The sequence below is a fragment of the Temnothorax nylanderi genome, unplaced genomic scaffold (genome assembly GCF_030848795.1).
Source record: "Temnothorax nylanderi isolate EJ_2023f unplaced genomic scaffold, tnyl_v1.0 TNYL_tig0329_pilon, whole genome shotgun sequence".
Taxonomy (NCBI): Eukaryota; Metazoa; Arthropoda; class Insecta; order Hymenoptera; family Formicidae; genus Temnothorax; species Temnothorax nylanderi.
Genome location: NW_027249391.1, coordinates 86,236 through 108,843, shown reverse-complemented (window position 1 = coordinate 108,843; position 22,608 = coordinate 86,236). Strand labels below are relative to the sequence as shown.

The window sequence follows — 22,608 nt, the reverse complement described above, 5'->3', positions numbered from 1 at the left end:
TAGCATGGAAGAGAACCACAAAAACGTGCACATACCGACAGGATTCGGGTACATACAGCCAAAACGCGGGCATGACCACTCTCTATCTTTCTCTCTGATATTAAATAAATCTTAACTTATCGTAATCTTTTCATTTATCGTCATCATTATTTCAAAATATTTTACTTAATTCTGCGCTACATACACATCTAAATTTGTTTGTTTTAAGATGTGAAATTTCGATGCTTCAAATATATTATTACAATCATAAATTATTTCGTCAAGTTAATTAATCTTTCTTGTCTTACACACGTTACGTGATGAGAAAACAGAAAAATTTCGCTTTTCAGAAAAAGTTTATTATAAAATATACCTTAGTTAAGTACATATTCAACACTACATACGTGAACAATCTCTGTAACAACTACAGACGCGGCCGAGAATTGCTAACGTAAAAAGAATTGTGAACAATTCTACGAGAGTACCCTGCAAACGGAGAAAGGCTCTTCAGGGCGGGGTCCGCACGTGGGAGTTTTAGTAAAAGTTACGTTCTAATTAAAATTATGTTCTAATTAAAATACAAAAGCGCATGTTACCCGCGTATAGAGGAACAACGCTGGACATCGCACTTGAGCGTTGTAGTATTTATATTTTTATTACAGCGATACACAGAAATTTCAAGACGGAGCACATAATCAATGCCGTAACGCTGAATATTGAGATAAGTTACCGAGTTACGTTTGCATGTGCCACCGTTTGCATTCCCGTGAGTCTTAATGTTTACATCACAACCACAAACGTAAGGTTACACGAGTGAAACAGAATCGCGACGGTCGGACGCGACTAAACTTAAAACGCATATTAATCGATTATCAGTCCATTAACAAATTACAGGTAGTTTCGTCGATAATAAGAGTAAATGTAATGACTGTATATAGGACTCGATCTTGACATTCTACATGATTACAGGGCCTGTATACGCGGATCGTTTTATTAAAAAAGAAGAAAAAAATTCACGAAACTCGTAAGTGCAGGAGAGAAGCACATAAGACATGGTTTAAAATGTTTACAAGTATTAACAAAAGAGAGAAGGAAAATAATCCCCGGGATTGAATGTTTATGCGCCTCACCCTGTATAGCCGACGTTTATTACAATCTCCATCTACGTACTTTATTCAACGGTTTCATAATTTCGATCAAAATGACCCCGAAATGTCAGTCTTTCCGTTTAAATTTTGTTAATTTCATTACAAGTATAATTGAGCATGTGACTGCTGTCCAACGTGACTTATTGAAACTCCCCTACTTATATTCTACTATTTCGCTAAAATACAATTTACATACGGCAATCTAGGAAATGTTTCGTTCAATTACGATGCGACACGGCACAAATATCGCGTATAATTTTTGCGACGCTACATTGTACAATTTCGATAAACTACACCTGCAGCACAAATATTTTGTTGACGCCTGAAGAAACAAAATGTAAAACTCGCGTAAACAAGAGATCGTATTTCTGACTACTAATCTAATAATTCTGTGCAAATTAAATTGAACAAAACGCTCCGTAATATTCGATGATTATTGTTTGTCATTTTTGCGTAGAAACACAGAGTACCGCATGTCTTACGTTACTTGTTCTATGATAGCCCGTACATATGTATAATTATCGTTAAATGCTAGAAACTCGTCGTTAACAAGAAATAAATTTTAAAACTGACCTAGGGCATTTGATTATCGAATCGTGAATGGCTAGTGTTAATTACATTTCTCTCTCTCTCTCTCTCTCTCTCTCTCTCTCTCTCTCTCTCTCTCTCTCTCTCTCTCTCTCTCTCTTTCTTTCTGTCATTCATATTTCATATATATTTTACCTCACTGTGGTTTGTCTATTTATATTTGAACATTCACACGCGTCAGCTTGGTTAATGTTAAAAGAAAGAAGAGTAACAAAATACATAGTTAACAAATAAATAGGAACCAGCCTATGTTACACTTAAGATACTAATGGACAAAAGTGTGAATGACAGTAACGCGGTATCCGAAACGCAGTCCTGAGAGGAAACATTGACTGATTGTGAGAGGGTATTTTGTTACTTTTGTTCGCTTTAATTAACAATGAATTGCGAGATAATGTTTCTATTCAGTTGCGAAAGTTAATAACCGCTACACCATCATTCTCCTCTTCTTACCGTACGCTATTTTCATCACGTTCGCAGTTTCCATCACGAGAGTGTCCAGTATAGCTACCGTGAGTCCATTCTTCACCGCCAACTCGTCGTGATGAAACTTCGTCCATTCGTCCTCCTCGGCTTGAGCCTCTCTCGCCAGCAACTCGTCGACCCTGTCTCTGCGTTTCCTGCTCCAACGCATCACCATGTTTTCTCGCTGCAGCTTCGTCTTGAAACCGAACAGCGTAGCGACCTCCTTGTTAACATACTCGATCAGTTCCTCGACGTTCTTCGGGATCTTCATCGTGGGCTTTATCTTCACGTTCGGCTTCGTCCAACTCGGGCCAGGCTTCTCGTATTCTGCTCGATAGACCTCCACGATGGTCTCCTTACAGAGATCGAAAAGGAAAGTGTTGTAGATCCGCCTGTCCCTCCTCTCACTCTTGTCTTTGGTCAATTCGTAGATCTCGGGAGGCGCTTCCAGATTCGCGATATCCTCACCGGCCAGCTTGGCGTTGTATATCAGGGTTGTGGCTTTTTCGGTAAACGACGTTAGCTCCTCGACGTTCGACGGGATTACGGCGGTGACCAGCGAAGGCGAACTGAGCGAAGCCGATAATCGGCCATCTCCAGGTGGGGTGTAAGGAGGCGGTGGCTTGTTCGGTATCTCTCGAACATAGTAAGACACTTCCTCCGCTTCCAATTTCTTAATCTTAAAAATAGTTACGTATGCATTCAAGTAAAATGTCCATGTTTGCGACGATCTGATCATACACGGAATACGTACCTCCAACTCGATTTGCAATTGTTGGATCCGAAGCAGCTTAGCTTCCAACTCGGGGAGGTCCTGACCAGGTTGTCCCATTGAAGCTGTATGGAGTACAAACGAGAAGAAATATACATATCGATAAATACGACAGGTAGGCAGAGATACAAGTTTCTCGAGAAAAGCAACACGAGCCTTCACATTACATCGGGGGTTCACAATTTATATACTTAATTTGAGAGTGCTCTAAGGAAAGGAACGGTTGGAAAATATGGAAATATATCAAGAAAATGTTTTAATGCACATATATATAATGCATATACATACATATGTATTATATATACATATATATATAAAATAGTACAAAGCTGTGACAAGGTTGGACATTCCATATAACACCTGTACACGATAGTAAATCTCTTCTGACAAGTTCAGAGGGAAGAGAAAGGTAGATATATATTATAGTAATTTATGAATAATTGTGTGTGATGCATAATATTTACAGGCCTTTCTTGTGCGCATACGGATCAATAATGAAAGGATCAAGCATTTCATGCGACACTGATTTGTACAGAGATAAACAAGTCAATGTTCGTATCATTCGTAGTTTCGTGTATTACCTTTAGACAAATATAATCTCGACTTTGCTATTTGTCTGAAAATAAACAACACATGGCTATACCAGGCAACGCTTTTGCACAGGAGAGCACACAGCCATTATAAAAAATAAAAGGTGTTTCTGTAGTATATAAATGTGTTTAGATCGAGATGTGTGTAAGTTTGTATCGAGTGTTTCTGAGATGGTCAGCCCACATAAAAATTGCATCGCATGATTTCGGTCGAGAATGATATATAATTTGTTAAGAAAGAGAAAAAAAGATCCAGTATCTCTCAACATATACAGGTTGGCTTGCTTTGAAATATGTTATTCGACTCTTGCAATTCAATCGCTCGAATAGCATCTTTCAAAAATTATTGCTCTGCAACGTATCACGATTAGATTATTTCGCACATTAGACCAGACATCCATTCGATAGCGATATCGACTGGGTTACAATATTTATATAACTCTTATAATGACACACATAATGTTTCAAGTTTGAAAAAATATGTACAATCGGACGGAGATGAGTACTATATAATATAGGATTGATACTCTCATACATTAAAACTCTAGTTAATATATGGCCCAAGAATTTATAGTTGTGACTCTGTATATTGTCTACTATATTTCTTAATTTTATATATAATAATATTCTAATATTATTTCGATTATCGAAATAGAATAGGCGAGAATACCTTTTAATTCGTAGATCATAGCTTCGATGTCCTTGTCGGACGTGGTAACGATGGACGCGGAATGGAAATTGGTCTCCATATCGATGCTCTGTTTCGTCGCTTTAGTGCCGCTCAGCAGATCATCGTCCAGGATATCAATGTCCAGCCTCGAGTCATTGAAATCTCTCGGAGAGTCCATCTCGATCTCGGACACACCCCTCGGAGTATCGCCGGCCTCGCTAGATTCAGACGAGCCATTCTGTTCCTGCAGTTGCGAGACTCTCTCGCGCAGCTCGTATATTATTCGTGACTTGTCATCCTCATTCAATCTCCAAGAAACCGCTTTTCCCTCAGATAAGCCGTCCGCATCGTTAGCCTCCACCGATTGTCTGTCCTGCAATTTTGCTTTTTCTAAGAATCGACCTTTCGTTTCGTCCACTTCGTAAGACTCCTCCTCGAGCCTGTTCGTCGTTCTATTCATCTCGGGGGACGAACCATCGTCCTCCGCGGAAACCTCTGCGCCCGAGGCCTCACTGATCTCCTCCGTTACACTCGGCGCGCTCCGGTCACTCCTCTCGTTGTTTTGCGAATTGCTTACAGAATCGAACGATGACTTCTGTGTGATTTCGTCCAATATTCTCAATACGTCCTCCGATTTCTGGATGGTTTGATACCTCTCCGGCAAGTTAGCGGCCTTCTTCGCGGCGCCTGTTCTCGGGAAGTCATCTTTGTCTAGAATCTCGGACACCTCGAGACTTTCCTCGGAGATGTCCTCGTATTCTGGATCTTTCAGTACGTCGAACGTCTTGTTGATATTTCCGACTACCGGTGCGTCCGATATCGCGGTTTCGTTGTTCTTCTCAGCAGTGTCATCCGTTGTCTCTTCCTCAGCTCGTCCAGTCTGCGCCGTAGATGCCGCATCGTCTATTATCGGCACGGGAGAATCACGCGACGACGCAACAGGTTTTTCAACGGTATCCAATCCGCTCACAGCAACTTCTACTAGATTGTCCAGCTGCTCGCCATCCGAACTATCTTGTTCCGAGATTGATTCCAGACATTCCTTTATCTCGACGGGCACAGCGCCTTCGTTTTCTGCCACAACGCATTCATTCTCGTCCTCGTTTACATTGCACGATTCCTCTTCTTCAGCTAATTCAACTTTGGCATCAATTTCAAGTTCAGATAACACGTTATCCTCGGCGCTACTCGAATCCAGCTCCGTTATTATAATTTCTTGTACTTCCGACACCGCTTCGCGCGGACTCTCCTCGTTATCTATCTCCACATATAAGTTTACATTTATGGCAGATTTATCGTCGACTGTTCGTAACGAACTATCTATTATTTCCTCACGATTACTAGCTTCGTTATCTTTACAAGTACTCATAGAGGCTGCATTACTTTCGCTTATACCTTCCACGTTTATTTCGCTTTGCGCTTTGTTATTTAATATTGAGGCTTCCGAAACTGCTTCAGTTCGATTTATGTTGATATCCATATCACATAAGAGTCCTTTAAAATGACTATCGACATTTTCCCCGTCGTTTTCTACGATATCCTTAACTCTGTCTAATAATTCCGCCATAGAATCAGACATTACGTTATCAAGCTTCTCACCTCCAGGAATGCTTTTTCGTTTATCATTTTCTCTAGCGATTATATCCAATATATCGTCAAGTTCGTCGTTGCTTTTTACCATGTGAGACTGTGCTAATGCGTCGTTAAACGTAACGTCCTGTACTGCGACGTTGGTGGATTCCCCTTTTGGAAGAAAGACCGACACGTCAGCGTCGCCTATTAAATTGCTTTCAGCTTCTTGATTTGTCATATCATCGACGCGTGATACATTTTTTTCCGAGAAATTATTCAAAGTATCGTCCAGGTCTGATTTCGAATTCTCAAATTCTTCACGTACTCCAGTGCTAATCTCATCTTGCGGCACCACGAACGAATCGGACGTCGTCCAGTCGTCCTTATGCTGAGAAATATTTTCCGCGCTGACCGTGCGCGATCGATTTTGATCAGTATTAGACGCAAGTGTCATTGAATTTACGGTACTGTCGAGCACTTTTGTACGAATATCTTCATCGAGATCCTCTGATATCCTCACATCATCAGCGGCATCAATTTTGACTTCTGCCTCGAGAATATTTCTCGACGATTTCAAATCTTTGGCAACAACATGCGAGCTCTGACTTGAAGCTAAACTAGGCGCGCTTCGCGAATCGCCTTGTGATATCGTTTCCTTTGAACGATGACCGGCGATAATGGGAGACTGCATTGATATAGTGCTAAAATGTTCGGCGAGTCCCAGAGAATGCGGTTCTTTTGTTTGAGCTTTTACAAGATCCTTCTCAAGTATCGCTTCACTTAAATCGCTCTGTTCATTTATACTTTTCTTCGAGTCATCGACAATCTGGGTTGCTGTATTCTTCGCAAGATCGAGGCTCTTTCTACTCTCTGACACTTTGGAAAGAATTTCGGAAATCGATTTTATATCGAGCTCGGAGACCAAATCATTCAGCAACTCTTCATTTCCATCTAATGCTGAAGTTTGATTATCGCCGCTTGCAATCTTAATATGTTGCGACAGTATAGATTTTTCTATTTCATTCATAATCTCTCTGCTTTTGGCTTCGTAATCGATTTCATGAGATAAATTAGAGATGGTAGGAGCTTCTTCCGGAATTATTGCCGATATTTCACTACTTATTCTGTTCGATATGTATTTATCATGACTGAAATCATTGGAAGCTATTGATTTTTTATTATTTACCGACACAGGTGATTCGGTATCGACTTTCTTCTCAGGCAACACTGCTTGCCGTTCATTTTCAATATCAATTATTTGATCGCTAAAAACTGATTTAGATATTATCTCTGATATATCTTGCGACGTATTCCTTTCATCATTATCTGCTCTAGACTTTTCATTCGATTCATTACTTAAGCGTGACATTATTTCTGAAAGCACCTTAATGTCCTTCTCGAGAGAACTTATATCCTCGCTCAAGTTCTTATTGTTTAACTGCAGAAAATCTAACTTTCTCGAATAAGTAAGTATACTGGAATCGGCAACACGTGCAACATTTTCCGTAGAATACTCGGATTTGCTCGGAATAGATTTGGAGTATTCGACGTTTCTTATTTCTGGGATCTCGGACAATATCGTGGCAGTCTTTGGCAGAGATTGATCGACATTAGTATTTAATCTATCATCTGCCGATTCGGTGTTAATAGTACTGTGATCTTCAAATCTTGCATCCGATATCGTTTGCACCTCCAATTCTGATCGTACTGTACTAGAATCAATTTTAGCATTTTCCTCATCGTACGATACGCTGGTTTGTTTGATATCGGCAGTGGATTCTCCGATTTGTTTTTCCGTAGAAACAGCATATTTTCCAGAACGTGCATCGTTTGAAGTCGATGACGTCGAAGGCACCGTTCGAATTTTATCGTACGCTTTTGTCGATGTATAATCGTCCAAAATAGTTCGAGCGCTATCGTTGGGATCCGTAGTGTCTTTTAGTGCGAAAACGTTTGCGCCCTTGATATTTACGGATGTCATAAATTTCTGATAACTATCCCTCTCATGCTTCGATAAATCCTTCTGCTGATTTCTCGTCAATAAGAGATCCGATTCCGACCTAGATCTCAACAAATCGCTGCTTTTGTAGATGTCCTGTATCCTCTTAAGCGGTATTTCAGGTACTTTGAAGTCGGCCAATGACTTTGGCTCTATAGCTAACTTATCAGTTTCTTTAGTAGTTTTCTTCGATTCCAACTTTTTGCGCATCTCATGGATGGTCGTGTCATATTTCTGTCAAGTACAAAGAGAAATTTCATAGAACAATAATAACCAAATAATTATCCGCGTATATAAACTTACCTTGATTTGAGTCTGCAGGTTTGCTTCCAGAGCACGCAGCCGTTTTTTCGTTTGCTTCTTCACTTCTCTTTTTAGACGCGCCATTTCGAGACGTCGTTCCGCTAATTTCTCAGTGAGAAGTCCTATCCTTCCCTCGACGTCGCTCGTATCAGACGACAAGGTGGTATCTATAAAAGAGCACAGACGTCTCTTTGATCGTGATCAGTTTAAAATTATGCAAAAAGCTACACTTAATTAATATGTAATAAAGTAACAATTTGTCATAATTATTATGATATTTGCAAAGGGTCTTGGAGCTTGTTTGAGTTACAGCTAAATTTAATTCAAAATTTATCAAAGAACCATTACACGTTATTAACGCAATTCAATTGATCTTTTATATATGCAATGTATGTAAGTATATATGCAATGCATTTTTGTTACCCCCTCCTTGCTGATACAAAACATTAGACGCTGCCACGAGTTTAAATGCCGCCTGCTCCATACGAATAACACGGTCCTCTTCTGCTCTTAATCTTGCGTGCCACGCCATCCAATCCTCGACACAATTTTTGCGCGATGCAAGATCTGTTTCGCGTGCGTTCAAAATCCTAAGGGGAACAGAAGAAAGTGTACAGTTCCGAGAATACGCACATGCATGCCTGTTATGCGGATTGCCTCTGCAGAGAATCTATTTTTACAATGCTTCGCTTGATGCGGCATGGAGATGCACACAGGTTTATTATTAGATCTCCCAGCGTACGATTTTAGTGATTCAGGATTTTATTAGCAGAGCACACGCGTGTTGCGCCGAAAAACAGTGTCCGAACGTTTGCAATTATTAAAGCTGAAAGGAACAATGTGGATAAATGAATGTACGCATATAGGTGCACTTACTGTTCACATTCTCTGTCTTGCGACCTAACGACTATAGACCTCGAAAGATTTTTTTCGCTTTCTTGAGAACCGTGATGGGAAACGGCAAAAGTGCTAATCTGAGACATGGATGCGTCTTGAGTATCCCGCTCGTTCCTGGAAAGACTTGGATCATTCTCAAATTTTCTACTCGAAGCTTGAGCGGACCTGTTTCCCTTATTCTCGTTTGCTATCGATAACTTCGAGCTTTTGTCCTTGGCCTTCGAATGCTTAACGAGCGTCTGAAGCGATGTTTGGCTCTCATTAAAATCCGATTCGTCCAAGATCGAACTTTTTTTGTTGTTATTTAACTGAAGCAATTCGTTCTCCATTCTTGTACGTTCATCATAAAGCTCAATAAGCTCCTCCGATATATGAGAGCTTGATTTGGACCGCGATATATTTTCCGTTGATATACTAGAGGCTGATTTCGTTTTTTGATACTTGGAATTTTTACGCTTAGAGCTTGTTTTCAGTTCGACATTAGGCTGAAACTTTTTAGATATGTCTCTGTCACTTGTGATAGACTTGTCAATCTTCTTTGAGTTCTTACTCGTACTCGCCTGCGATATTTCGGAGATGTGTGACTGCGTCGTCTTTGAAACGGTGTCTTGGACTATCTCTTCCTCTATAGATTCACTATTGGCAGTTGCAGCGTTAGAAGTTGATTCTTTCGCTTTTGCAGTTGTCGCGGTTTGTATAGAAGGATCTGTTACTTGCGACGTTCTTGATCTTTTAAGCGCTTCCACTAATGTATCAGATTCCGATTTTACATAATCAGGTACCGACGCATCTACTTCTAGCCTCGGTGACTGTGACAGTCTGATCTGATCCTGATTTTCCAAGAGCCGAATATTTATTTTCATGGGATGAATCCGTTTCGACTCCATGTCCAGCTGATTTTGCTTCTGTCGCAAAATATCCGCTCTAGGCATCTTGTCTTCGTACTTTCGAGACCGCAGCTCGTATTTCGACATATCGCTTTTCCTTTGCAACTGCGTGGGACTTTTCTTCTGTTCCTTACTCTCAACTAACTCGTCGAGTCTTGCCGCGGACGTGTTGTTTCCTTCGCTTAAACTTACTAATATGTTAGACTTCAACCACTCAAAATTGGATGCATCACTCTCGGATGCGTTCAGGCGCGTATCGATCTGAGACCGATCATGCTGAGACTTATCCGAATCGATCAAGGAGCTCATAGAGCTATTACTGCGTATATCGTAACCCTTCATAGGACCCGATAATCTTCTCGGCGATTGGCTGTCTGCGATCTTCTTCAATTTCGTCAAGATATTCTTCGTTGACATTTGCGGATTAAACATGCCTCTCTGTTTTTCAAACATACGTTTTCGTTCCAGGCTTGTAAGTTCGTGAAACAATTTAAATCTATCAACAAACGGAAAAGTTTAGTATAAATAAATTGAAAGTACAATATATTACACAAATGTCACTTACTTTTGAATTTCGTCCTTCTCTTCCAATAGTTTTAGAAGCAGAGCTCTCTGTTTCTTTTTCACGGAACGGCTGTCTTGTCCGGTATCTCTCAATGCACGTTTTTGCTCTTCTAGCTGCACCAATTTCTTGGTTTTGTCATTTAACGTTTTTTCTCGAACCTTGAGCCATTCTTCAATTTGATAGCTTAGTTGATTCTCGTCTCTCAAGAGTCGTGCTATCTGAAAACAAAAGTATAAAAAAAATATCCAATTAATATACATATTAAATACAAATGCAAAAGCACGTAAATAACAGAATATGCATGCCTGTGAATCTATAACTTTATTAAACGAGCACGTTACATCTCGAGTCGAGATACTAATCTCGGTCCCGGTTTCCGTTTTTATCGACGAGGTAGTTTCGTGCAAACTAATCTCCGACATGGTCCTCATTCTGCTAGGCCGTGACATCTCTTCTATTTGGTCCAAATCTTCGAATTGTATGGCCGAACTTACAGGCAGCTGAGAAATTTCATTTCTCCTCAAAAATGGTTCGTATGGGTTTTCACGCATTTCTGACAATCTGTTTTGCACGTTCCGTTCGTCCGCGGATATGTCCGTTTGAGTCGCTATGTCATTTACCGTTTGCGTTTGTACCTCCGCCACTTTGACCACCGCTTTATTAAACTTTCCATAATTAAACCCATAACCCGCCTCATCGACGTTGCCTTGGTTTGCCTTTTTTTCTACATAATCAGTTAGATTCCATGTTGCTGTAAGAAAAAAATATTCCAAATATTTAGTGTAATGTATTTATATACATAATGTATTTCTACTGATAACAGGCTTCTTACTTTTCTCAACAGCATCGTTATCAATCGTAGCAGCTGCACGGTCTTCTACGATTTCCGCGACTTCCTCTTCATCTTTTTTATCGATTTTCTGCAAATTCTTTTGCTCTTGCGTTTCGGATTTATTGTTGTATAGACACTTTTCAACATCCATTACTTGTCGGAGGGACTCATTGTAAGAATCGTAAAGATGCAGTTCCGCCTGAAATTGCATATGCAAAGCTGTTGGATGTATCTGAAATTCCAATGCACTTCCACTTTATCAAAAATACATTGTTATGACTGAATAAAACGTGTGTGACAATGTATTCATACTCACCAATTCTACCTCCTCTTGCTTTTTTTCAGATTTTACTGTCGGCTTGTACTTGGGGCATCTTGCATCTACTTCCGAATCACTGTTCTGCATCAAGTATCTCCTTCGTTTAGACCTGAGCACAAGATTCATTCTTTCTGGCGTCATTAAATTATGAAATTCTGGTTGGGAATAGCCCTCTCTGAGGGAGATTCTTCTAGGATCAAACAATGCTTCTGGCAGTGTACTGTCGTCCACATCATTTGAATCATCGTTGGTAGCTATTTCTTTAGTTGTAATAATGCTCTGTGAACATGACTCCTCGTCTTTTTTAACGCTTGTACTTGCAGACTGTGCCACGGAATGTTCTGTATATTTGACATTTTCTGAAGTTTTAGTTGATCCGGCAGAATTAATGCTCTGTTTACCTGCCACAGCCGTTTCGAGATCTTTACTTTTTGATGATTGCGTGGAACTTATAGGGTAAGCACTTATACGACTCCTGGAACTGTTTGTTTCAGACATAAATTCAACATCTTCTGATGGCTCCGAATTGACACTGTGTAGTTTATTATCTTCGCCTTTGTTATTCAACATTTTATTTTTATCAGACACTCTCTTCGTTTGGTCCTTACAGATAATACTTAATTTGTCTTCTTTCAATTGTCTACTATCCGAATCAGATTTATGTTTCAAGTCTTCCATTTCAGACTTTTGCTTTAAAAAATAGTGGCTCATGTCTTTAGATTTATTTTCGGTACTAGATAAAACGCCCATATTATCTCTCACTGCAACTTTATCTAGCACTTCCCAAGATGGAAAAACCGGAAAGTTGCTAGATTCATTGCTAGACATTCGAATCTTGGATTCTAGAAGATTGTCTTTTGTTAATTCCACCGACTGTGCATTAAAAGTCTTCTGTCTTTTGTCATCTTTTTTAGCAATGGATGCTACGAAATTTTTATCTTTTGACTTTACCGACGAAAAGTCATTACTCTTTGCAGTAAGGAATGATCTTTCATTCTTTGGTAATTTCGTGTTACCCATATCTCTGACATCTTTTCTGGAGACGCGTCTTGGACTTCGACTGCGTTTTACTTGGTCTTGCATGGATTCGTCCCTCTTTGCACACGAAGAATCATCCTTTTTCATTCTCTTAGATCTGTTTTCCTTTTCTCTGGAGCTGTCTCTACCATGTTCTTTCTTCTTGCTTAAATTAGACGATATAGAGACATTTGGTGCTTTTAACGGCTCGATGCTTTCGCAATTAATAAATGACGATCCGTCAGAGGAGAAGTCTAATTTTCTCTGTACTCTTTCACCAGTTCTTAGACTTTTGTCAGATCTGTCATGCACAAATTCCATTGCGGCTATTTCAGACTTTGTCGAAGGCAGCTCCTTTGAAACAGAATTTTCTCTGCTGGAGAAATCCAGTGTTTTTGGAGAAATTTTCAGATCTGGTACTTTCAGCGGCTTGATAAAGTCCATTTTTTGTACAATTTGATTCCGTGTATTCAAACTTTGCGTACTAGCCGCTTTCAGTACCGAAGAAGTGAAACTTTTTGCTTGAGAACTTGAGTCATGTGCTTTGGCGCCAATATCAATACGATCTTCTAAAGCGAGCTTTTGTTTCACTGCGCTAATAAACGTAAAAGGATATGGCTGTACAGGATAATAGGATAGCAAATTTTCTAAGCACTTTATGCCAATTGCCGGCACTCGCAAATCAGCTGATTGCTCCTTGAAAGTCTTCTGTTGCGCCTCAAGTTCTCGAGTAATCTGTGCTGCCTGCAATAAAAAAGCAATATAGAATTTTATATATGCAAGAAAAAAAGTGACAAGCAAAAATCACTCACAACAGCAGAGGTCTCGGCGCGTTTGGCAATAACATCTGGATCCGAGAAGAAAACATATCTTTTTTTATCGATGGATCCTTCTTTTCGGTTACTACTCTTCATATTCTCATTCTTAAACTATATAGATAACATCCCATAAAATTATCATATTGTCATCCATATTTCTCATGCACTTATGAATGCACTTATAATTATAGTGGAATGCAACAGCATCTGAAAACAGTACAAAAAATATGAGTTAATATTAGAAAAAAGATATCCTCTTAAATGATATAAAATCTTAATATATAAAATAAAATAATATATCTGTACGTCTAATCAAATAATCTCGTCATTTACAACTTGATTGTTTAGTCACAACAGATCATGTAGTCAGAATTGGGGATTCACGAATTGACGTGGAATGGGTTATCTTATAAATTTTTACACACACACACACACACACACACACACACACACACACACACACACACACACACACACACACACACACACACTTCGCCGCTCTGTTCTCACTCATTTAGTGTTCTATTTGCTTACATGAGCTTGGGACACCAAAGTGAAAGATATTTTCTTAATAATATAAAATTTACCTTTATGTTTAATCAAAAATAACTTGATCGTTTGTGACAATGCTGTTTAATTGCAAGTCTTGCAATCAAAATTGAGAATTGGCGAATCGATTATTTTACAATTTTTACAATAAACATCATTTACATTCTAACTTACAGGTTTTAGCTTGGAACACCTAAGTACAACGATCGAAAAAGGTAAACCTAATTAAGGCATCGCAGGTGAACGATTCTTCCTTGAACCAACTTTGCTCGGCGACGAGAGCAATCGCGCAAATGTGACATCTCCATTCTCCACAGGGGTGCGTTCAGGAATTACTGGAATTAGGCTAAATTTCCATGTTCCATCTTCTTCTTCTTGAGTTTATATGGCTCCGCTTCCCTATAGGGCGCGACACTGGCTGTGTTTTGCCGAACCTCCGCTAGCTAAAGGCCATCACACATAAAATGCCAAAGCTGGATTCAGACAGGACGCGTCAAGCGTCAAGCAGCGAGTAGCAACCAATCAGCGAGACGATATTTTCTACGCCACTGCTGATATCACTTCGCTGATTGGGTTGCTGCTCGCTGCTTGACGCTTGACGCGTCCTGTCTGAATCCAGCTTAAGGGCCGGTTTCACCATCTCCGATTAACTGTAACCTTCGATTAAACTCACTCTTCGTCTCTTTCTAAAGGGGGACAGTTAGAAAGAGATGAAGAGTGAGTTTAATCAAAGGTTACAGTTAATCGACGTTGGTAAAACTGGCCCTAAGGACGTAAAACGTAAGCGTAAAGCCCGTATCAGACTACGGATTAAGATTGAGATTGGATTGAAATTTAATCAATCAGAACAGAGAAAACTGATCTCAAGTTTAGTAAATTTTGCTCTGATTGGTCAAATTTCAATCCAATCCCAATCCCAATCCCAATCCGTAGTCTGATACGGGCATAAAGGCTGATTTAAGCCCCGGACACACACTTTTTCGTAACAGTAACAGTAAAGTTTCGACCAATCGCGTTGCTCGATTCGGGAACGTATGGCCGTACGGGAACGTATGGCCGTACCATATCCCGGTAATCGATTGAATAGAATCAGAGAAATATTTAATAAAAGACTGAGTCGAGCCAGACGTGTTGTGGAAAATGCGTTTGGCATTATGGCTAGTAACTGGAGGATTTATAGGAAACCTATTAACGCATCACTAAAAACAATTAAAAGCATAGTTAAAGCAACCGTTTGCCTTCATAATTTTTTATTATAAACGCCACATTATGCAAATAGTGTTAATATAATATGTTAAAATTTTGTACAAGAAAATGCAACTGCTTTTGAAAATATTCGTTCAATAAGAAGTAATACACACTCGCGATTAGCAGCACAGATTAGAGATATATTTGCACAATATTTTGTAGAAGAAGGCTCTGTACCTTGGCAAGATGCATATGTGTTAAATGCATCTACATAAAGCAATTTAATGTTATATTTTAAGAATCATAGCAATTACAAAATTTAGTATAAGTTGTATAAAAATAAATGTATACATACAGGAAATAAATATAAATGGTTTTTCTCTGAATAATATTCATTATAATTCTTTAAATCCTTTTCATACATAATTATATATCTTAATGTAACATTTGTTATGTAATAAATTTTATTATATAAAATTTATAATAATATAAACGAAATTTATATAATATAAAATTTATGTATGAATTTTTAACAAAACTTTTGGTTTTCTTTAAATGCAAATTATACCGCAAAAAGATTAATATAATTTCTTGCTTTTAATGTCGTAATTCAACATTTTTGCAATGAATCAGAAGCTTTTAAAATAAAGAACTCAGTTATATAAACTTTAACTTAATACTAGTTTTGTACGCTTTGATGAAAAAACTGAGTTAAATAAACTTAATACAGTTTTGCTATGTTCATTTGAACATAGTTACATAAGATTAACCACATTGTATACTCTACGTAATATAATTGTACGTTAAATATTCTTCTTAATCCTTCTTTCTCCTCTTCTTCTGATAAACTATACGACGTGCTTGTCTGTGAGTCTGTCGTACGTCATACGAAAAACTTGACAAACATATTCGTCAAAGTTACATACAATATCGTTGTTTTTTTACAACAATTTTTTTTAAATTTAAGTGCTAATGTACTTTTCTTTTTTTATATGTATTAATAACATAGATAAGATCATAGATAGATATAATTAATAATATTATTAGTGATACTTGTCTTTCATATGTAATGTAATAAGAAATGATATTGTTGCACTCGTGCTGAGACACTCGTTGCAAGCTGAACTTAAAAACATCTCCTTGAAGATTTGTTCTCGAGCCGCTGGACCGTTCGGACGTGTGTCCACGCTCATCTTGTAACGAGTCTATAATAAACGTTAAGGGCCACTTCGACCAAGCTTCGATTTACTTCATTGATTAGTCTATTGGAAATGACCAATCGCATTTGTCAATCTGCTTAATGAGCAAATGTGATTGGTCATTTTCAATGGACTAATCAACGATAAAGTTAATCGGAGCTTGGTCAAAGTGGCTCTAATATCCGTTTCTACCAATATAGATTAACTTTGATCTTGGTTTAACTTACCTTTTATCTTTCTCTAATTTTAAGAACTAGAAAAAGATAAAAAGTAAGTTAAACCGCGATTAAAGTTAATCTACATTGGTAGAAATGGACATAAGACTGTTTTCCTTTTCACGGTATTTTCTTTATTTCCGCGAGCTTCGGGAGTGCGAGCGTGCGAGTGTGAGTGTAGAAGAGTGACGCGGCGAGCGCAACAATATTATTTTATTATTTATATGCCATGTATGATAATATCTGTAATGATTTTATTTGTTAGGCATGCAAGAGTTTACTATAATAGTTGCGATTGTTCGAAAGATATAACTGTTGTTACCTTCAGAGTATCTCTTTAAGATTATATTTGAGAATACAGAGAAACAAAAAAATGTGAAAACATATTTGAATTGGGGAGTGCACCACATGGCTGCGACTAGAGTTCACCAACTCTAGCTGTGACAGATCAATAGAGCCTTCCTCCAAAACAGAACCAAGTGCGGATTCAGACCCAAATACCTCCATCACTCATAGAACCTGTAATAAGTGTAAAATCAACTATTAACAATCAACTATTAACAATAAAGAACATAAAAAAATTCTTTTCTTTCTAGTTAATACACTTACCATAATCTTCTATATCAACCTATGCAAACAAGTTTTTCGATTTTTTAATAACGAGTTGAAACTGTTTCTAACTCGATGTCCTCTTCTGAAACAAACATATAGGCTGGTATTCATATATTTAAGACCGTCTGTAGATAAGAATTGTAGATAAGAATGTTCCCCATTTTATCATTGCCGACAGTTGATAAAATGGGGAACATTCTTATCTAAAATTCAATACTGTCGCGGTTGACAAAAAAGAAACCGTTTACTTTTAAATTAATTTTTATTAAAATAGAATAGTTTCTAAGGGGGGAAGTTGAAAAGAGATGAAGAGTGAGTTTAATCGGAGGATCAAGTTAATCGGAAACTATGAAATCGGCTCTTATAAGTAATGCCTTAAGATGCTAATACGGCTCTGTGATTGGTTCATAACATCTTAACATCGTACTTATGAACGGTCTTAAATATATGAAGAGAGAGAGAGAGAGAGAGAGAGAGAGAGAGAGAGAGAGAGAGAGAGAGAGAGAGAGAGAGAGAGAGAGAGAGAGAGAGAGAGAGAGAGAGAGAGAGAGAGAGAGAGAGAGAGAGAGAGAGAGAGAGAGAGAGAGAGAGAGAGGAGAGAGAGAGAGAGAGAGAGAGAGAGAGAGAGAGAGAGAGAGAGAGAGAGAGCTGACTGACTTACGTTTTGATGTCGAGTCCTGCTCCGCGCTCATCGATGTATTTCCATCGTAGTATTGAAGGTACTTCTCAATTTTTTTCCCCCAATAACACAATAAGAAAAGAATAAAAATCATTAATAAAGTAATAAAAACTATTATACAATATAAAACCAGTTTGTTAGTAATCATTCTCACTCGGCGGTCGAAACAGCTATGATATAAGTGATAGAACAGGTATGAGTGTTTTGAATCGCGCTGCGATTCCGAGCCTGCGCAATTGTAATAGAGGGTGGAATCAGTGGTATGGTTTCGACACTTTCGACCAATTCGAGCTTCGAGCCCGCGCATGGCAGCCCCCTTCACTTACACACACAGAGCGTCTCTGTGTGCGTACCCACAGTGACAGTGTGCAATCTGGAGATCTCCCACCAGTCCCACCACTTGCCATTTGCCATCGACGCGATCGACGCCGTGGAATGGAGATAGCGCACATGAGCGCACACAGGCTAGAAGAGCGCAGACATACAGTTACGGCTACGAGAATCATAAAATCGCTCTTGTTCCTTTTGTTTTATTTCAATTTGAATTGTGATATAAACAGTAGCGTGGCAGTTCATAGTTTTAACGAGGTTTCGAAATTTCGCAAGAGGTATCTTCCGTTATTAATAGAGCAAAAAAGATACGTACTATTAAGAACGAATTTCTGCTGAAAACATGTGATATTGTGTCTAATTTTATTCCTAAATTAGAGATATTCGTTGGTAACCATTATTGTAATGCTTTAATCGGTTATATTTCTTCCTTGTGATGTTCCTAATTCATCATTATACAACCCATTTTTCTTAACTAGTTTGCCTCTAGAATATCTCTGACGCTCCCTCAGCCTCCTATCCAACGAGTAACAAGCTCTTTTTTCGAGAGTAAATCGGCAACGCGGGATGCTAATTACATTATCCCACCCTATAGTCCGTGAAACTCCATGGGCTTTCTTAATCGTTAAAAGAGGATATCTTATTTACCTACAATCTTATATGCCTTATTTTGAGTTATTTCTATTTCCAGTGTATATTGTGTCATAATATTGTATTTCTAATAAAAATATGTAAGGAATACTTTTTTTCGATGTCGTCAAATGCTTCTTAAAAATGGGATGCGATATTATGCACAGTTCCCCTAATTAAATAAATCTTTTTATTATATTAAAATTTATCCTGTACGTAAAAGATATAAATTAAAGTATACATTTATAATACATTTTAAGGTTGAGAAGTAAATAATCGCGTAAAACACTACAATATTTTGATATAAATCATATTTCACCGGGCCTAGACTGTCTACATTAAAACCGTACAAGTATGTAAAATAAAAAAATTCATTTTCTTCAGTTATTCTCTAAATTTCGAACTGAAAAGAGAAAAGAGAATCGTAAATATATGAACCTATACGATATATCCTTTCAGTGATTTCAGATTTTTGCGAAAAAGAACATTTGATCGTAGTTGAAAAAAGTAAACTCACAAAGCACTTTAACTGAAAGTCCTGAAAGAATGTATTAGTTACTAATAAAACTCTGATATCTGATGCTCATTATTATGATTTACTAGCTTAAAATACCCGGCGTTGCCCGGGCTTCTTTTATCTGGAACAACTGCGGTAACAATTTGTGGTAATGTGAAAATCAAACAATAACATTGAAATTGATTCATAGTGATATTTATTTTTTAAATTCATCAAGATTTTCTCTTTATTTTGCTATACTAAGGACATACATATATTAATCAATTATTGCAACATGACTAATTTATTATTCTAATGCTTTGCGATATACAATATTTTTGGTTTTCTAGACTAATGTAGGTAAGGAAAGTCGGCAAATTGGATCCGTAACTTCGGAATAAGAATTGATGGATTGAGATTTTCAGAGGCTGGTTTTCCCTTACGAAGCAAAGACATATAAATATTTTGGCGTGCCCACTCTGGAGCAAGCTACATATAGTTGTCCATGGGAAAAAGCATGGACTTTCTAAGTTAATGCCTGCTACCTTGAGTGACTGTCCTTGAGCTTTATTTATAGTCATTGCAAATGCAAGTCATGTATACTGGATATTGCAATCGCTTGAAATCGAATGGCATGTCAGGGGGTATTATAGGAATCCGTGGAATGAACACATCTTCCCCTTTAGCACTGCCAGTTAATATATATATATTGTCGCTTCTACGTCGCTTTCACGTTGGGCATGAGTTTCTTCACACAACCTGGTTCCATTGCACAATTTAGGTGGGTCCAGATTACGCAATAATATTATCGATGATTCAATTTTCAAAATTAATCTGTGTCGTGGCATTCCAGCCGTTTCCAAATAATTTAAGAACTCAATGGGATAAAATAAAGCTTGCTCACTTTCCATGACAAAATCGATAGATTTGTATGTTGTGGCTGCGCCGTTCGACTTGAAGGTTCGCTGCTTCGAATCTCCTTGGCATTAGTTTGTAAACAATAATTTCTTGTCAATAATAGTACGCTTCGCGATCTCTACCCGATTTCAAAATTAACTGTACGTTTCGCGATTTCTATCTGATTTTAACTGGCGCTTTCATTAATTTTTCGCTTAGGAGGGAAAAACTAAAAATATTGTGTATTGCAATGCATTTGAATAATAAACTTTTTGATTAATAAAATAGAACGTAAAGCGACAAAGAACTTTTCTTCTTTGCTTTTTGAATCTTTGATTAATAAAATAGAAAATAGAACTTAGATTAATAAAACAAACATTATGAATTCAAAATGTTATTGTTTAATTTCCACATTACCACAAATGCAGTTGTTCCACATAAAAAAAGCTCTAGCAACGCTGGGTACTTTAAGGTAATTTATTTAAATAAAATTTTACAATGTTGTATATTGTTTTATATTTTTCAACAATTTCTGCAAAAAGAAGTGAAAAAGAAATGTATATAAGATGCACTGAAGGGGATGAAATTAGGAGGAGGGAGTGGGATGTGTCCAGTTTTCATGCATGGTAGCCTATTTATTGCGCAGAGACGTATAGATCGAGTAACTATGCCAAAGTTGGTTCAGATCGGTCAAAAAATGTAGGAATGTATATATAAAGAACATACAGACATACAGATATTCTATTTTATATATATAGATAGATAGAAGATAATAAAATTTCTCCCAATCGGTTGTTATCGTTAATCAATTTATATTTTGCGCACATACACGCACGCACATACAAACTCACATATAATCCGTTTTTTGCCATTTATATAATTGCAATTTTTAAACAAATTTTTTTATTTTTTATAAAATTGCTATAGAAATTTGTAATAAATTGATAAAAGAAGCGACGCACACGCTCTCTCTCTCTCTCTCTCTCTCTCTCTCTCTCTCTCTCTCTCTCTCTCTCTCTCTCTCTCTCTCTCTCTCTCTCTCTCTCTCTCACTGTCGATTTGTCTCGTTCATGAAAAATGATTAGGGGAGACCGGGGACCCATGAGCCACGGGGTACCATGGGTGACTGTTTAGGATAATCCAGAATGAACATTCTGGATTACCCTAAATCTAAAATGTGTTTTAATTCTTTTCTAAAAAAAATGTGTTTTAATTTTTTTCTCAAAAACTAATTAATATTTGCCAAATACACTAAATAAATTTTAAAATATACATAGTGCTTTAATTATTAAAAAAAATGAGACAAAAAATCTTACGTTTAAAAGTAGGTACTTTTCAGAGTTTGAATTTTTTTGGCTCGTGGTCAGTCATGGTTCACCGGTCTCCGCTATATGTGCGCGCAATATTCACGCTTATGTTGCATAATTTAAATATATGTAGGCATCGTGAAAGAGCTCGTTCAAGAGCAATATCGCTTTGTATGCGAACAAACGTTTGAGAATTGAAACAGAAACGCAAGTAAAATGTTATTTTTTGCACAACAGTTTTTAAGATCTCGTAATTGACTCCACAAATTTTATTGGAAACGATTGCAATCGATAACTTACAAAGATATTATATCAGAAAAATGAAATCTTATAGATATATGAATGTAGCTTTCGTTCACGAAAAATAGGCGAGACGACTCTTCCGGCAAGCGGCTAGGGCGACTTGTCACGAGTACGGGGTCGTGCTGAGAGACCTCAAGCTCCAAGGAAGTTTGTCTTCGCCGACGAGGGGAGAACGCGGCTTCGCCTGGAGAGCCTCGAGGATGCGGTGACCGTGGAGAACGACGACGACAAACTGACCGACCGGCGCGGCTGCCCGGCGTATGTCGCGCCGGAAATGCTGCCCTTGTAATAATTATCAATACCAGATTGTGCGAACAGTTTTTAAAGCATCAATAGAAAGTTCCGTGGAATTTAAATTATAGTATTAATTAAGTTTTGACATTAATTTGTATAAAGCTTTGAGTCGACTTGTCGAATGCGAATATTCCTTCAGGTGTTGCTAAACTTATGTAATTTTGTTCGCAAAGTTTTTATCACAATGTGGTTGATAATTATTAAATGTAAGTCGTTTCTCGATCAAAATAACGATTTCCATCTAGTGCTCTATTGTTTCGGTGAACTTATTACGACGGCATATATGTGCATGTACGCATTATTTTTTTCGAATATCTTATACGAAAAAATGTTTTTGTTTTTCCAGAATATAATCGAAATAAATAGAAAATATATTGTATTTTGTGTCTATTTGTATTATAAGTTTAACGCCAAAACGCATTTTTTCGAGTTGTTTCACGCACTGTTTCAGTTGATCTCATATAATTGCTGAAGTTTTACTGTGTCAT

General features: G+C 37.8%; 2 protein-coding genes and 1 long non-coding RNA gene across 5 annotated transcripts in view; 1 reads left to right on the top strand and 2 right to left on the bottom strand.

Annotated features, from left to right (window-relative positions):
- Positions 1-316: 316 nt before the first annotated feature.
- LOC139781312 (uncharacterized) lies at positions 317-14,284 on the bottom strand. Of its 3 annotated transcripts, none has more exons than XM_071720167.1 (12): positions 14,145-14,284; positions 13,416-13,628; positions 11,584-13,347; positions 11,268-11,499; positions 10,741-11,186; positions 10,436-10,653; positions 8,963-10,366; positions 8,510-8,676; positions 8,087-8,253; positions 4,213-8,017; positions 2,935-3,017; positions 317-2,859 (listed from the first exon to the last, which is right to left on the bottom strand). In XM_071720167.1, exons 2-12 carry the CDS (start codon positions 13,515-13,517, stop codon positions 2,143-2,145), a joined length of 9,105 nt encoding a protein of 3,034 aa, XP_071576268.1. In that variant the 5' UTR covers positions 13,518-13,628; positions 14,145-14,284; the 3' UTR covers positions 317-2,142. The 3 variants fall into 3 exon arrangements, with proteins under 3 accessions (XP_071576268.1, XP_071576270.1, XP_071576269.1); XM_071720169.1 differs by having other exon boundaries at positions 11,268-11,466; XM_071720168.1 differs by lacking the exon at positions 14,145-14,284 and adding an exon at positions 13,728-13,799.
- On the top strand, positions 8,684-15,549 carry LOC139781317 (uncharacterized). The gene is made up of 2 exons (XR_011720487.1): positions 8,684-8,940; positions 14,147-15,549. It is a non-coding gene; the product is annotated as an uncharacterized lncRNA (long non-coding RNA).
- Positions 15,550-15,879: 330 nt separating this feature from the next.
- Positions 15,880-22,608, bottom strand: part of LOC139781315 (KAT8 regulatory NSL complex subunit 2-like) — a 53,858-nt gene continuing 47,129 nt past the window's right edge. The window contains exons 8-10 of the transcript XR_011720485.1: positions 17,846-17,906; positions 17,182-17,266; positions 15,880-17,091 (exon numbers count right to left, since the gene is read on the bottom strand). The gene's annotated coding sequence lies outside the window, so the exon portion shown is untranslated. The remainder of the gene's footprint in view (positions 17,092-17,181; positions 17,267-17,845; positions 17,907-22,608) is intronic.

Bases quoted from the DNA above. Each gene is read 5' to 3' on its own strand.
- LOC139781312 (XM_071720167.1), bottom strand. From the start codon at position 13,517: ATGAAGAGTAGTAACCGAAAAGAAGGATCCATCGATAAAAAAAGATAT. The intron at 10,367-10,435 runs GTAAGTGACATT...GTTTGTTGATAG, and splicing joins GAGAAGGACGAAATTCAAAA to ATTTAAATTGTTTCACGAAC. The intron at 8,018-8,086 runs GTAAGTTTATAT...TGTACTTGACAG, and splicing joins ACCTGCAGACTCAAATCAAG to AAATATGACACGACCATCCA.